At 37.9% G+C, this 16,973-nt stretch overlaps 1 protein-coding gene across 4 annotated transcripts in view; it reads right to left on the reverse strand.

The window, feature by feature from the left end:
* The window catches only part of KPNB1 (karyopherin subunit beta 1), a gene marked incomplete at its 3' end in the record, with an annotated part of 62,993 nt that overhangs the window by 22,312 nt on the left and 23,708 nt on the right, over window positions 1-16,973 (reverse strand). For all 4 annotated transcript variants that reach the window (XR_014028482.1, XR_014028483.1, XM_081343810.1 and 1 more), the window contains exons 10-16: window positions 15,308-15,532; window positions 13,039-13,230; window positions 12,226-12,356; window positions 8,122-8,269; window positions 7,614-7,685; window positions 6,842-6,986; window positions 2,209-2,291 (exon numbers count right to left, since the gene is read on the reverse strand). Coding sequence is in view for 2 of the 4 variants with exons in the window: in XM_081343810.1 (XP_081199936.1) it covers window positions 2,209-2,291; window positions 6,842-6,986; window positions 7,614-7,685; window positions 8,122-8,269; window positions 12,226-12,356; window positions 13,039-13,230; window positions 15,308-15,532 (996 nt within the window). The remainder of the gene's footprint in view (window positions 1-2,208; window positions 2,292-6,841; window positions 6,987-7,613; window positions 7,686-8,121; window positions 8,270-12,225; window positions 12,357-13,038; window positions 13,231-15,307; window positions 15,533-16,973) is intronic.

Consider the following 16,973-nt stretch of genomic DNA (forward strand, 5'->3'; position numbering starts at 1 on the left):
TTTGTAGCTAATATGTTTTTAACTTTGATATATATTTTGTATTGGGTTGCAGTGTTTGCCATATTCATAACTGCATTTTTTAATTTCAATTTTTTACTACAATTTATACTTCATTTATTTAGTGTTTTCTCTTTTGATAGTAGGGACGCAGTGGCTCAGTGGGTTAGGACGCTGAGCTTGTCGATCAGAAGGTCGGCAGTTTGGCGGGTCAAATCCCGAGTGCCGCATAGCAGAGTTAGCGCCTGTTACTCGTCCCAGTTTCTGCCAACCTAGCAGTTCGAAAGCACATAAAAATGCAAGTAGAAAAATAGGGACCACTACAGTGGGAAGGTAACAGTGTTCCGTGTGCCTTTGGCGTCTAGTCATGCCAGCCACATGACCACGGAGATGTCCTCGGACAAGCGCTGGCTCTTCGGCTTTGAAACGGAGATGAGCACCGGCCCCCTAAGGTTGGAAACGACTAGCACGCATGTGCGGGGGAACCTTTACCTTTTTACCTTTTGATAGTTGGTAATTTTTATTTAACATTTTCATTTCTGATGCAAATTTCTTCAACACTTGGTTAAAGATGTCTGTCTCCTGATTTTATTTCCTCGTCTCTTCTTTTTCTCTCTTGACATCAAGGTTTTCCCACTTTTTAAATATAAGTTATGAAAATCTTTTCCAACACAATTTCCTATTATTGTTTTGCTGTAATCAAACAATTTATTGTGTTCAATTTATTCTAAATAATAGGTAATCAAATTATCCCACACCAACATTTTTTCACTTGCTTAATCCCATTAAGTTCTCTTTTCTTTAGCTGTTTTAAAATCTACAAAGAAACCACCATTCAGGATATGTTTCCTCTGTCCCCTTCAGCCACCCCTCAGATTTTATAAAATTATATAAAGTGACTCCACGGTTAAATTATATCCTTTAGTACCATTTAACAGGCTGTATGGTGTTTGATTCATAGCTTCTTGTTAACTATTAAAATGCAGAGCAATTAGTAGTCTGTGTGTGTGGGGGGGGAACTACTTTGTTTATACTCACAAAGAAACATTACTTTTTTATGCCTTCAAATCAATGTTGACTCCAAGCAACTGTCTAGACAAGTATTTACAATTTTCTTGACAAAATTTCAGAAGTGAAATCTCTCGCCGCCACCTCCACCGCTACTGTCGTTGGCTTCCGCTACAGCCAAACCGGGGCAGCCTCCTCCACCCCCCAGTAGTGGCATCTGGGGATTCTCAGGTTTAATCGGAACCAAGCAGCAAGTGAAAAAGTTAGCAGTAGCAGCAGTAGCGGGAGTGGTTTTAATTGCCAAGCGTCCCCATGGAAGTCAATGGAGGCGCCACAGCTGGCCTTTTGAGTTGGTGAGTGAATGAGAGTGAGAGAAATGTTTTTTGAGCAGTGTGAGTGAATGAGAGCATGAAAGATGCTTTTTAGAGCAAAAGTGAGGAAATAAGAGTGAGAGAGAAGCTTTTGCAAACAAAACATGAGTGAATGAGAGCGAGAGAGAAGCTTTTCCATGCAAAGGCGAGTGAATGAGAGCGGAGGGGGCAGGGCGGCTACATGTCTCCCCTTAGGCTCCACTGTTCTGTCAAGCCTCTTGTTTTGCGCATGCGCATCCATGCGCATTCCTCTTTGCAGCTCCCAGTTTTTTCCTTTCTGAGGGAACCAGTTCCGAGTGGCTCTTTCACTGTTTCAGGTTGCCGACCCCTGTACTAATGAATTCTGTTATCATAATCTAAGCCTCCAGAATGCTGACAAACAGCATATCATGGACAGGATAATTCTAAAGCAATTACAATAAATAAGAATACTTAATTAAGAATGCAGAAAAAAAGAAAGGGAGAGAGGGAGGGAGAGGGAAAGGGAGGGGAGGGAGCGAGGGAGGGAGGGAGAGAGAGAGAGAGAGAGAGAGAGAGAGAGAGAGAGAGAGAGAGAGAGAGAGAGAGAGAGAGAGAGAGAGAGAGAGAGAGAGAGAGAGAAATGTTTCAGCTGCTTACAGCCTCAAGATTCAGTTGTGAGGTTATAGGTTAAAACAACTTTATGTTTTGACAACTTCAGATCTTTAGGTTTTGAAAGCAAATTACTAAGTATTGAAAACACTACAAGAATAAAAAATGGTACCATAATTATCACCAAATCCAGCAGTATTAGAAAAATATATACCACTTAATCCCAAACAGTTGCTTTTTAAGACAAGGGAAAGGGCCTTACCTGATATTCAGCATAATTTTTTAAACCAATATTCAGGAAAGGTTTGAAGGCCTCCATGTACTTGAGAAACTCCCCTCCCAACACTGAACAAAATGAAAGGTTAAAAAAATATGATACCTAAAATTAAGAAGTTAATATTCATAGTTCAGATGGATTTGTAGCTCCCAAAACTCTAGAGTTGTTAATTCACCCACCCACTTCTCCTTTTAATAAACCTAGGACCACAACTGGTTACACCAGAAATATTCAGTAAATAAGGGTTAATATAGTTACTCCCATTCTACAACAGGGCAAAAATATAAAAATATAAATTTATTAACATCTCCAATTTTTCCACATCACAACCCTAATAACCGCTGCCTCAACCACAAAAAAGTTGAAAATTCCAGGACATATATTTAACAATGAAAAACCAAATACTAGACTCCAAGATTAGAATATGACCTTCCAATGTTTTTTTTCCAAAAAAATCAATTACACTTTCTTATTCTAAACATTGTAAGGAAATTGTGAGCAGGCTAATACAGGGAGTGCAGAATTATTAGGCAAATGAGTATTTTGACCACATCATCCTCTTTATGCATGTTGTCTTACTCCAAGCTGTATAGGCTCGAAAGCCTACTACCAATTAAGCATATTAGGTGATGTGCATCTCTGTAATGAGAAGGGGTGTGGTCTAATGACATCAACACCCTGTATCAGGTGTGCATAATTATTAGGCAACTTCCTTTCCTTTGGCAAAATGGGTCAAAAGAAGGACTTGACAGGCTCAGAAAAGTCAAAAATAGTGAGATATCTTGCAGAGGGATGCAGCACTCTTAAAATTGCAAAGCTTCTGAAGCGTGACCATCGAACAATCAAGCGTTTCATTCAAAATAGTCAACAGGGTCGCAAGAAGCGTGTGGAGAAACCAAGGCGCAAAATAACTGCCCATGAACTGAGAAAAGTCAAGCGTGCAGCTGCCAAGATGCCACTTGCCACCAGTTTGGCCATATTTCAGAGCTGCAACATCACTGGAGTGCCCAAAAGCACAAGGTGTGCAATACTCAGAGACATGGCCAAGGTAAGAAAGGCTGAAAGACGACCACCACTGAACAAGACACACAAGCTGAAACGTCAAGACTGGGCCAAGAAATATCTCAAGACTGATTTTTCTAAGGTTTTATGGACTGATGAAATGAGAGTGAGTCTTGATGGGCCAGATGGATGGGCCCGTGGCTGGATTGGTAAAGGGCAGAAAGCTCCAGTCCGACTCAGACGCCAGCAAGGTGGAGGTGGAGTACTGGTTTGGGCTGGTATCATCAAAGATGAGCTTGTGGGGCCTTTTCGGGTTGAGGATGGAGTCAAGCTCAACTCCCAGTCCTACTGCCAGTTTCTGGAAGACACCTTCTTCAAGCAGTGGTACAGGAAGAAGTCTGCATCCTTCAAGAAAAACATGATTTTCATGCAGGACAATGCTCCATCACACGCGTCCAAGTACTCCACAGCGTGGCTGGCAAGAAAGGGTATAAAAGAAGGAAATCTAATGACATGGCCTCCTTGTTCACCTGATCTGAACCCCATTGAGAACCTGTGGTCCATCATCAAATGTGAGATTTACAAGGAGGGAAAACAGTACACCTCTCTGAACAGTGTCTGGGAGGCTGTGGTTGCTGCTGCACACAATGTTGATGGTGAACAGATCAAAACACTGACAGAATCCATGGATGGCAGGCTTTTGAGTGTCCTTGCAAAGAAAGGTGGCTATATTGGTCACTGATTTGTTTTTGTTATGTTTTTGAATGTCAGAAATGTATATTTGTGAATGTTGAGATGTTATATTGGTTTCACTGGTAAAAATAAATAATTGAAATGGGTATATATTTGTTTTTTGTTAAGTTGCCTAATAATTATGCACAGTAATAGTCACCTGCACACACAGATATCCCCCTAAAATAGCTATAACTAAAAACAAACTAAAAACTACTTCCAAAAATATTCAGCTTTGATATTAATGAGTTTTTTGGGTTCATTGAGAACATGGTTGTTGTTCAATAATAAAATTAATCCTCAAAAATACAACTTGCCTAATAATTCTGCACTCCCTGTATTTCTTCTGTCTATATGTCAACAATTCTTCCTTCCCATATTTGACCAGTCTATTCCCAGTGAATATGATTTAATCAGATGACAAGATTAAAAGTGTAAACTTAGATCCAAAATATATTTTCATATCCAGTTTCAGCTCCATCCATGACAAGTACCATCTTGGAGTAAAATAAATCATAAATAAGGATGCAACTGAACTCTCAGTCAGAAATTTTAGTCTATTCTCTTCCTCAGTAAAGTTCTACTTCAAATCTTATCACTTCCTATGTCTCTATTCTGAATTATCCTAAGAAATAAAATTCAGAAATAAAATGTGTCTTCTGTTACTATACTGTACTATTAGATAATAAAATAAGATGCATACATCATTTCCCTGTGATTTACTTCACTTCCGGGAGATGAAGCGTCGGAGACGAGGTCTAGAGAGCGGTTGGAGGTCCAGCCGATCCGAATCTGACCGATTGCAGTTAAGAACCTTTATAAGGTCTTATCTTGCGGCGATAAGGACGGCGAAGTCTAACTACTTTGCTGCCCTTATCGCGTCCACAGATAATCGCCCGGCCGCCCTGTTTAGGGTAACTCGCTCCCTCCTTAATCAGGAGGTGAGGGAGGATCCCTTGCGGGGACGAGCCGAGGAGTTTAGTCATCTTGCGGACAAAATTGCTCAGATCCGGACCGGTCTGGACTCTGACTGGGCAGAGTCTGGCGTGGAGGAATCGGACGGTTTTGAGCATGTTATCTGGACTGAGTTCGACCCTGTTTCCCCTGATGATGTGGACAGGATCATGGGGAGGCTGAGCACCACCACCTGTTTGTTGGATCCGTGCCCCTCCTGGTTAGCTTATGCGGCCCGGGAGGGGACACGAGGCTGGTTCCATGCAGTAATAACTGCTTCTTTGAAGGAGGGTGTCTTCCCTGCCGCCTTGAAGGAGGCGGTGGTGAGACCCCTCCTCAAGAAGCCTGCTTTGGACCCGGCTGTTTTAAATAACTATCGTCCAGTCTCCAACCTTCACTTTTTGGCGAAGGTTGTTGAGAGTGTGGTGGCGCATCAGCTCCCTCTGTTCCTGGAGGAAACTGATTATCTGGACCCGTACCAATCGGGTTTCAGACCCGGATACAGCACGGAGACGGCATTGGTCACGCTGGTGAATGATCTCTGGAGGGCTAGGGACAGGGGTTGCTCCTCTGTCCTGGTCCTATTAGATCTCTCAGCGGCTTTTGATACCATCGACCATGGTATCCTGCTGCGGCGTCTCAGGGGGTTGGGAGTGGGAGGCACCGTTTTACGGTGGTTCTCCTCCAATCTCCTGGGCCGCTCGCAGTCGGTGTTGACGGGAGGGCAGAGATCCGCCCCGAGGCCTCTCATTTGTGGAGTTCCTCAGGGGTCGGTTCTCTCGCCCCTCCTGTTCAACATCTATATGAAGCCGGTGGGTGAGATCATTCGTGGTTTCGGGGTGGGGTATCATCAGTACGCTGATGATACCCAACTTTTTCTTTCCACCCCGAACCAACCCAGCGATGCCCTCGCCGTGATGTCTACATGGGGCTGCCCTTGAGGACCACTCGGAGGCTTCAACTGGTGCAGAATGCGGCCGCGCGAGTTGTGATGGGGGTCTCCCGATACTCCCACGTAACACCTCTACTCCGCGAGCTGCATTGGCTTCCGGTTGCCCTCCGGGTGAAATTCAAGGTGCTGGTGATGACCTATAAAGCCCTACATGGCTTGGGTCCGGGATATCTGAGGGAACACCTGCTGCCGGCATCAAGTTCCCTTCGTCCAGTGCGCTCCCACAGGGAGGGTCTGCTCAGGGTGCCACCAGTAAGAGATTGCCGGCGGGTAACACCCAGGGATAGGGCCTTCTCAGTGGAGCTGAGGACTGCCCCCGACCTCCGTTCATTCCGCCGGGGCCTGAAGACCTGGCTCTTCGAGCTCTCTGGCCCAGGCTGAGGATTAATTTATTTTAATTGGGGTTTTATTTATACAGGGATAAATTTAATCTTTTTTAAATTTGGTTTTTAACTTTTGTATTTTTGGTTTTTAATTACCCTGTAAACCGCCCTGAGTCCCTCGGGAAAGGGCGGTATATAAATGTAATAAAAATAATAAAAAATAATAAAAATAATAATAATATAATCACAGCAAAACAATTGTTTGGTAAAGCCTTCTGACAGCTATTATGCATAAACACTTTATATAACATTATGAACATTTGTTAAATATTACTTGTTCATAATCAAAACAAAACGTATTTGAGTCTGTTCTACAATACCACCTCACTATATTTTTCACTACCTGTATTGGAATCTAACCATTAAAATGTCCTTATAATTTTCTGTCATCATCTGATATACCTCATCGAGTTCTTAGCTCATAAATCTCTTCAGCATTTATGTTATGTCAGGACTAATATAGAAGTCCTAAATTCATAGAATATCCCCGTTGTAGCATAAAAATAGAATGTGGACAACCCAAACACTTATGTATTCATAGAGCCTTCAATGTTTTTTTAAAAAATCCTTTTTACTAGCAAAGCAAAGCATTTACCTTCTACCAGAGTACTAACAGCCATGAGGGCATCCTCTTGGACACCTCCAGATCCTGCTGTACTTTGGAACATCCTCAGAAGAGATGCCATCACCACATCTGAAATCTGCAGAGCATCCTGGTGCTGGACTTTACGAAGGACATTCTGTTTGATGAAAGGTGAAAATTTACCTGGAAGTTTTCTTCTATTCCCCCCATTTCATTTCTAATTAATTACATTTTCAACTTATCTTGTGAATAGGTATGAATTATGCAATGGGAAAAATCTTTAAGCAAATATTTAGTAATAACTATCTGTCACCTGGATAGATATTCCCCTATAGATGCTAATTTAATCTAGAAGTAAATACTAATTTCTTTAGTATCTAGCAAAATACAATTGAACAATGATAGTTATTTGTTAACTTTAGTTGAGCATCTGCTAGGACAATCTGAATTTACCTGCACAACAGTTATTAATTTTCCTTGCTAAAATAGTGAGAGTTCCACCTCTTTCTTTGACATATTAGTTCTGGGACCAGCTGATGAAAGGTATATATCCAGGGTATTTTGTGTCAAACAATGCACCAATGTATTACTTTATTTTTCTATATACCATTGTTTTTGATAAATTGCAAAGAAAAAGTCAAATTTGAATCAAGAGGGCATTTGTTCTGTAAAAAATCCAATACAGATTTGTTTTCTCCTTAATATTACTGTTAGTTCTTATACTCTATGCTTTACAGTATCAAGCTATAAACATCTTTACAATTAAATAATGTTAATTTTTTACCTGCAATGTAGCACAAAGTAAAGACTGAAGATCATTAAACTGGATTCTGTCACTTGTGCTCTGGATATGAGACTGGAGAGAAAATACTGTTTAGTATTTAAAATGTTCTTTAAAACTTTTATCTCTATTGAAGAACTGGTATGTATTTAAAATTAAGTTGATTAGGAATAATAAGACCTACAGCCAGAACTAATTATGATCTTAAGTGTACATTTGAATGAAGATATTCATTGGCTATCTTTCTGACAGACTGAGAAGTTTGTGCTATGTTTAATTAAAATCTAACAGTGATGACCAGATCATAGGCATGTGCCTGCAATGGAAAATCCCAGTATAGGTAATATGTGTCCTGCATCAATCAATTTTTTTTTACATGAATCACAGAAAGCATGCAAAACATCCATGAAACAAAACATAAAATATACAACTCCCCAAGTTAAGCTTTCCTGTTCTAGAAATCACCCATTTGGGGGGGATACTATCACATTTTTCAGCCATCCAAGCTAACCTCCATTTGGAGCACTTGTTGCAGCCGTTCCATGATAACTAAAGTTGTCTTCTGAACAGCAGGATAACAGTCTTTGGCGCTATTTTTCACAATTTCCATGAGCGCTTCATATGCAGCACTCCTTAAGTTATTCTGATGTCCATCAGGCCTAAAACAAAATATAAACAGAAGCAAGAGTACATCAGAACACATACACAATTAAATGCCAATGAACTATCCAGAGGGCTACCCATTGAAGTGCTATATCAATGGAAGGTAGGGTATAATATTCCATTTGTTTTTTGGAGGAGGGATTAAGGCTGGGATAAGATTTTTTAAATCTGCCATTAGGAATGAATAAGGGCTAAACCTTTCCATCACTCAACTTATAGCAGTGGCCCAACACCAATCCTAGTATCTGTCTATGATATTGGGGCAGTCATTAACTCATTTGCTTTAAATGCTATGTCACATGATAGCACATTATAAATAATTCAAGATGGCCAACCACAAAAAAGGTAAAGTCCTGCATTCTGTGACATACAATGCTACTTGTAAATTCTTTGGTATGAGAAAATTAACCAATGGATCAATATAGTTCCTGAATTTTTTTTTCTTCAGAAAGATTAACTGATATAAAATGTATACTGGACTTGTACATGTATTTTTGCAATTGTATAATATTGTTTTGTGCTGGCTGTGAAATATACAAAACTCAACATTTTGCTCTTTTATTAACTCAGGCTTGAGCAGGCAGATTATAAAAAAAATAATCTTAACTGCTGTTTACTATTTTATTTTTTAATGTTTCAAAAATACCCATAGGCCAATTTTTCTATAGATCAAACAGACAGCATTTATCACAGATTGCTGCTCCACTAGTTTTGGGATCCCAGGATAAAAACTATGGTTGCTAATTGCTTATTGTTATTATATAGAGAAAATAAAATACTTAAAATATTTTGCTTAGGTTCCATTGTAATACAAGTCACGCAGAATGTTCCACCAGAATATACTGAGTGGGCTATTTAACTTCAAGTATTTAGTATCACTTTTATTCTATTACCATGCTATTAGAGAAGTCATCCTTTCGAATCTGGAAGTCTCACCTAAACATTGCACTTACCACACTTTTCTTGGTATTTATTTGGACATTATGGAATAAAATATATTGAAAATTTTTAAAATCAGATTGGAGGAAGGCGGTGATGCTATTGAAGAAAACTTTGGAAAAAACCCCAAAGGTGCTTTTTCAAGAGGCAACTGGACTTGTTTTTCTTTGAAGATGTTCCACTTCTCATCCAAGAAGTTTTTTCAGCTCTGACTGGATGATGAAGAATGTAAGAATTTATATTCCTTATAGACAGCTGGTCATTTGCATTCTTTTAGAGTTGTTGAAACACTAAACACTTGGGGGTTTGTCTGTGTCCTCAGGGTTACCTGAGTAGTGCAAATGGGTGTGTAGCAGCGTTTTTGGAACCACTAAAAGGACTGTGTTGTGGAGCTGTGCTTTCTTCAGGATGTTTTCTGCCCTGTGTCCCTTCACTGTTGAACACAGGGCAGGCTGTTGGGGGTGAGCCTGTGTTGTCTGCATCTTAAACTGAAACGCATATCCTATAGTCTGCAATTTTTCTGGAAATCTATTCATATTCCCATACCATTCAAAGAGTGTTCATCTCAAAGTGTATAGCTAAATTTCTATAGAAATTCTCAGTCATCCAGATCATGGTTGTCCCAAAGCTGCTTTTTCAATAGGCAACTGGACTCCACAACACAGCCCTTTCAGGAAGCCTTCCAAGAAGGCTTCACACAAATTTGCACTACTCAGGTGATCCTGAAGACACAGACAAACCCCAAGTAGCCTCAATGACTCTCTAAAATACTGAAAATAACCAGCTGTCTGCAAGAAATATAAATGCTTCCATTTCCCATCATCCAGTCAGAGCTGAAGAAGCTTCTTAGATGAGAAGCGAAATGTCTTCAAAGAAAAACAAGAAAATTGCCTCTTTAAAAAAAGCACCTTTGGGACAACTATGTCCTGGATGATTGATAATGTCCATAGAGATTCTCTTTTGGAAAAAATCAAATTTCATGTCTAATTTTTTGTTTGGCTGAGACAACAAATTTGTGCCTATTGTTTCAGAGTGATGTATTTTATGTTACTGCATCCCAAAGTATCCAAGCTAATTGCTATATGGAAGTCTAATCACACATCCAACATAATAGTTCAATACTTTATAAGACACTGGGAGGTAAAGATTAGATCTAGAATATGAAGGATCTTCTACAACAAAACAAGTAATTGTACAGGTAGTCCTTGGATTTTAACAGAAATTTCCATTACTAATGAGAATGTGTTGCTTAGTACAACTGTCCTGGCAGTCTTGTTTGCCATTGTTAAGTGAGGAGTGCACAGATTGCTAACTGAGCACCTCATGTTATCATGAGGATATACATGCTGACTGTAATGGTGATCAAGTGACTGAAGGACCCTGTGAAGTCATAAATAGGCTGTAAAAGTTTTGTTTTCCAGCATTGCCATAAGCCTGAATGACTGCTTAACAAAAATTTAGTAGGTGAAAACTACTTGTATAGTAATTGCATTTTAAAAAACGTGAAAGCTAGCACTGAATTAGAATAATAAAATCACATTAAATTATCCACAAAAAGTTTATCCATGAATACTGCAGAATTCCTTGCAAAATGTCTAATAGTGATGACATAAGAGTATTCTCAAAGGCCTATCAGCTTATAGAATCAGATAAACATATGAAATAATTTGAATTACCTTGATTCAGTTTGGAGACAGGGATATTATTGAAACAAAGTTAAATCTTGTTGCAATATCCAGGTATGTATAAATTTAGAATCTGTAAGCTTTAAGTAGTAATAAAACAAAGTTCCCCTGACCAGAGCATGAACACAGTAAGTCAGGAAATATGTCAAGCAAATAAATAGTTTAAATAGGTCAAGTAACTTACACAAGACATATATTCAATAGTGATTTAAATAATTCTACGTTGATGAAGAAGTATGTTTCTCTGTTAATGAAATCTTCTGATGGATATGGTGTAGTTTTTTAAGACTGATTGTTTTGGTATTTTGTAAATGAGAACTAAAACCTAACATCACAGGTCATATCCTAGATTCAACAGCATATACATCTTTTTTCCCATGAAACCAAAGCTCATAATCAAGAACTTTAACTGCCTCGATATATACTGACAGGGAGGGAGGGAGCATGGGGAAGTGGGGGGGAAACCAATGAAGACTTTGTCTTTACTTTTGATTTTTAGAAAGAAAATCATGAAATCTAGGCAAAATAAAAAGGCTGCTACTTATTTTATTCTAAACTGCTCTCAAAGTTTTAACCTGTAGTAGTCTGGAGTTCATAAGAAAAAAAGAGGACAAATTATTTTATAAGGTCATTTTCAAATAGACAATATTTTAAACTGGAATATAAAAGGAGATAATTTCAAAAAGGTGCAAAACTTGTTTAAAATGTGCTGAATTATTTTAATACTATATAGCTTCATGCTCCATTTTGCAAAATTCAGTCAAAAGGCAGCTAAATTTGTTGTAAAACTTAGTCAACACTGTTTAAAATCAGAGATTAAATGCACAAATTTCAAAGTTCTTATATTTTGTTATATATGCCTGATCCTGAAAAAAACCCAAATTCTGTCCAAGTTCTATATCCTATCGAAAGAGGATCATAATCCTGCAACCTATGTAAATAATATGTGTTAAATAAAAATTGCATGGTTTTTTCATATTTTCTTATATAATTTGTGCTGCTTCACTTGTTAATGACTTAGAACTTCTAAATAAAATTCCAGAGCATTTTGTATCTATTCTATTGTTTTAGTGGACATTGTTTATACATATTTGATACTTTGCAACAATATGGCTTGTGCCAAAATCTAAGTTACATGTCTGTAGCTTTTCTGCAATTTTGTGGAACGTACATGTAAGAGGTTCCCAAAAATTACAAAACCAACCTAATGCTATTACACCTTATCCTTCAGAAGTTGTGGAGATTTTATAAAATGAAACTCTTCAGGACATCCTGAAGTCCCCTGGTCAGCAGCACATGGTCAAATGGATAAAGAATCACTAAGTTACCTGTCTGTGGTCTCTAAAAGTTTCTGAACAATTAATTCAAAAGATGAGGATAAGCAGTATGTTGCAGGCTCTTCTTGATCATCAGCCACATCAGCAGCTTCATAAGCAGCTTCTGCCAAACTAGAGAAAGCCTGTAAGATATTAGGTGTCAGTAATTTAGAAGTTGACAATTTTAGGAAGTTTCCTATTTTGGTAATAAATTAATTTCCTAATGTTGACTCCAACTTTGCATCTTTCTTTAACATTTTCCTGTTCCGTTATTTGATAAATTAAGAAGTCAAACAATAGGTCCAATCATCACCAAACAATTTTTGCTTTAGCACCATTGTTTTATCTGTAACTTTATAGATTATCCTCAATTTATGACCATTTATCTAACAACCATTCAAAGTTATGACGATGCTGAAAAAGTGACTTATGATTATTGTAATATGCCTCATGGTCACATGATCAAAATTTGCATGCTTGGCAACCAGAATGTATTTATGATAGTTGCAGTGTTTTGGGGTCACATGATCACCATACACAACCTTCCCAGAGGGCTTCTGACAAGCAAAATCAATGGGAAAGCAAATTTGCTTAATGACAGAGGGAGCTTCTTAATGACTAGAGTGATTTGCTCACACCATGGCAAAAAAAAAATCATAAATACTTAATTGCATTACTTAGTAATAAAAATTCTGGTCCCAACTGTGGTCATAAGTCGAGGACTACCTGTACATTTGGAGCAACTGCAGATTCAAAACTACAAGCCTTATTTTTCTAATTTATCCAGCACTCAAATGTTTATTCAGAATAAAAATTCTGACTTACCCAGCATACGTTGGAGGCCACCCTTGGCTCTGCACTCAAACCTTCAATTAGACACTGCAGCAATGGAGCAAGATAAATATCATTTATGGCTGCCTCAGGTAACAGCTCACAGATCCGACCCACAGTCCAGGCGGTTGTATCTCTGACGACAACACTGGGGTCCTTCATTAACTCTATAAGAGTAGGCATAGCCTAGGAGAAAAATAGCCCATTGTCAATCTGTGTTAGATGTTTCATGTCTAAAGTAGTTTTCAAAATCCTTGTATTTCCAACTGGCTCCTTCAGCTCTCAGGAGCTCAGTTAGATTTTAGAGCAGGCTAGTTGTAAGGTATATTCTTACCAATCAGGCCCATATGTATTTAAAATGGAAGCATAGGTTGGGTTTTAATATGGTTTTAACTATTGTATATATCGGGCATAAATCATTTAATTGTTTTTAACTTTTGTACTTTGTTTTTTAATGTTTATTGCCCTGTACACCGCCCTGAGTCCTTCGGGAGAAGGGCGGTATAAAAATTTAATAAATATAAATATAATAGAAGTTACTCCAAAATATTGAATAATGTAATATTGTGGCTAAAATACATCACAGGTATTTCAAGTTCACTGGTTTGTCATGAAATATTACATATTCAAATATTGAAACTTGAGCCAATTTAGCAAAACGTACGCACAACAAAATTAGCAGAGGATTTAATGAATCTTAAACAATAAACCACAGACTGAACAGAAATTTGACAATTTAAGGAAGAATGACTTCCATATATATAATATAATGCTTTTTGTTTAGCAACTGCTGTTAGAATTGTGAACTTAGTTGTTAAGCAAAACAGTTATTAAGTGAAACTGAAATGGTCTTCAGCTTTCCTTTGCTTTATAGTAAATGCCAAGGATTGGTTGTAAATTACTTTTTCATCACTGTGAACAGTTCTAAATGCGGCCACTGCTAAACAAGTACCACCTATATGCAACTAGACAAATTTAAGCATTTAGAGTATGTTTAAAGAGAAAAAGAGTGGGCCTGAAATTAGAAATATGAATGTTGTATATCAGAGTACAATAAAGAGGAAGTTAGAAATTAAATATTTATCTAAAATAAAACAAAATGATGATAACTCTGGCACTCTTCAAAAAAGATCTTTAAAAACCATTTTAGTTATTGTGGAAAAACCTTTGCTTCGTTATTAAAAAAAGTATTTTCTTTTTTATGGTTAATTTGTCATCACCAATATATTGAGTGTTAATTGTATAGCTTTGGTAATTTCTCTGTTCACTTATAGATACCAAGTTTTTGCATCACTTGATATAAAAAAATAAAGAAATCCTTTTCACAAATCTCAGGACACAAACTGGATGACAAGTGGAAATGGCTCTTTCCATATCTTTAATTCAAGGCAAGCCAATATAGTATTTTAAAGGCAATCACTAATCCCTTGAATTAGGCAAAAAAAAAATCAACTGATAGCAATTGTAAACTCTGATGTGCCAATCTCAGTTTAAAACATAGGATCTATGGAAAAGGTAATCTGCTGTTCTATATTTATTTAAAGTTTCGGCCAATAAAAATATGTTCTTCAAATATGGTGCTTTGTAAGATATGGATAGACCAGGGGTAGGCAACTTCGGCTCTTTTATGACTCATGGACTTCAACCCCTAGAATTCGTGAGCCAGCTATGCTGGCTCAGGAATTCTAGGAGTTGAAGTCCATGAGTCATAAGAGCCGAGGTTGCCTACCCCTGGGATAGACTATATCCCCATAAGTCTTACTCCTCAAAACAACTGCAGAAGCAGAAGGCAGAGGAACCAATCACAAGCAATTAAAGCAGAATTTGATTATAATAGTTGTCTTTTCTTGTCATGGTGTCCTTTTCTGGGAGGAAAATCGAATGCGGCCTTTCTGAGAGGCTCATGTCATTTTATTGTACCAGAGCAATATATTATGTTACAAGACTTTCAGACCTTTTGTACCAAACAATGGTTGCACCAACAGTATTGTGATTGTGGCGCATATTTATTTGATCAAAATAATGATATCAAATGCATAGAACATTTAAGATAAAATTCATTTTGGTCTTGGGGCCAATTCAACATGTCAAGTACATACATGGTCCTTCTATTTTCCTCATGAACCTGCTATTCTCACAATATTATGAAGTTATTTTTAGTCAAAGTGACACATAGTTAATATATTTACAAACCAGTTATCGAATTTGCAAGCCTTCATTTCAAAAGAAATGTACGTATATTTTTAGCACAAGTCTCCCTCACCTGAATGACAAGAGGTTTTAGCTGGTTTGGTTCTGGGCCTTCTAAAATGCACCCGAATGCCATGACAGCAGCATCTCGATATCGCCAGTCAATATTTTTTATGTGTTCTTTAATGAAGGGCAAAACATGAGGTACAATGTCATCCTCACAACAGGTTGCCAAAAGCATCAAGCAGACCCCAGCTGCCTTACAGGGGTTCCAATCATCATCATCATCGTTCTCATCCTAAGTGAAGAAAAATGGGAAGAAACAGTATGCAGGATTATATTTTAAATGGCTAAAATCTACTTTTATAATAAATCTGATTAGATTTCAGATAAGAACATAGTATCCGACAATCTCATACAAATTCAATATACTTTGGGGCCCCAAATTAGCAAAATGTCAGATTTTGAACACCAACCCAACATTTGTCAAAAACTCAGTAATAAGATAGTGATCTGATCAAGACAAATTTAATGGCAGGTTGATAATTGATTCCTTTAAAAGCAGTGATAAGAGTGATACAACAGATACGGATATAATTTGGTGCAAGATTAACAAAATTGTATTTTAATATCAGCTGAGGCTTCAGTGCAGCCATGATGGCCATAGTAGTATCAAATTGATGTAGGACAGGTTGTCAAAATAATGATTTTTAAATTAGAGGTTAATTTCAAAGAGAAGCAGGAAGGGAAGTAGGAAATGCCTCTTAGTTCTGTTCAGGACAGAGTATTTCTTCAAGCACCTGTCTCCAATTGGACAATATGCAATAATTTTGGAATACTATATGGCTATGAATAAGAGATTGCATTCACTCATAAATCAGAGGTGATAATTCTTATTATGACAGACTGCCAATTTATGAATGAATGCAATCTCTACAGCAGGGATCTTCAACCTTGGCCCTTTTAAGACTTGTGGACGTCAAGTCCCAGAATTTTTTAGCCAGCATGCCTGCTCTGCAGGATTACTACAAACATTTTATAATTTTTGTGTATAAAAGTTATATATTAAAAAAATAACTAACTAATTAGAACACACAGATTTCTTTCTGCAGACCAGGCCATTTTAGGCTTGTTCTTTTAATTTTTTCACAATAATTATTATATGACAGTCCTCCCCAATCTGACATTTTCCAAGATTTTAACTGCTTATCTGTAAGACCAGACCAAACAGTAAAATATACTAGGAGATAAATTTCAATATAGCTTGGAAGATACCCAGCTGCTGAAAACTATAGGCCCTGAAACTACAGATATTATTTTGCTTAATGACTGTCTTGTTCAGTGATCAAAGTTAAAACAGCACTGAAAAAGTAACTTTACAACTAAATCAATCTCCTATGACTATTGCAATTTTCCTGAAATTCAGTTGTTTCATAGCTGAAAAGTGTTTACAACCTTGCAGTGTCTCAGTCATGTGGTTACCATATACAGGCTTCACAACCAGCTTCCAATACACACACACACACACTGATGCATCACTAAGCAACAGAACTGCTGATCCCAAGGACGACCTGTACATTGGAAAATGGTGCCAATACATGTTGTGATTCAGGGTCAGCCTGTGGGTTCGGCAGTTGGGTCGGACGACTCAGAGGAGGGGGGTGTTGAAGAGCTTGCTGAGGGGGTTGAAGATCTTGCTGATGAGAGCCCTCAGCCAGGCCCCTCCCACCTGGTCACAA

This window comes from Vipera berus, assembly GCF_964194415.1.
Source record: "Vipera berus genome assembly, chromosome: Z".
Taxonomy (NCBI): domain Eukaryota; kingdom Metazoa; phylum Chordata; class Lepidosauria; order Squamata; family Viperidae; genus Vipera; species Vipera berus.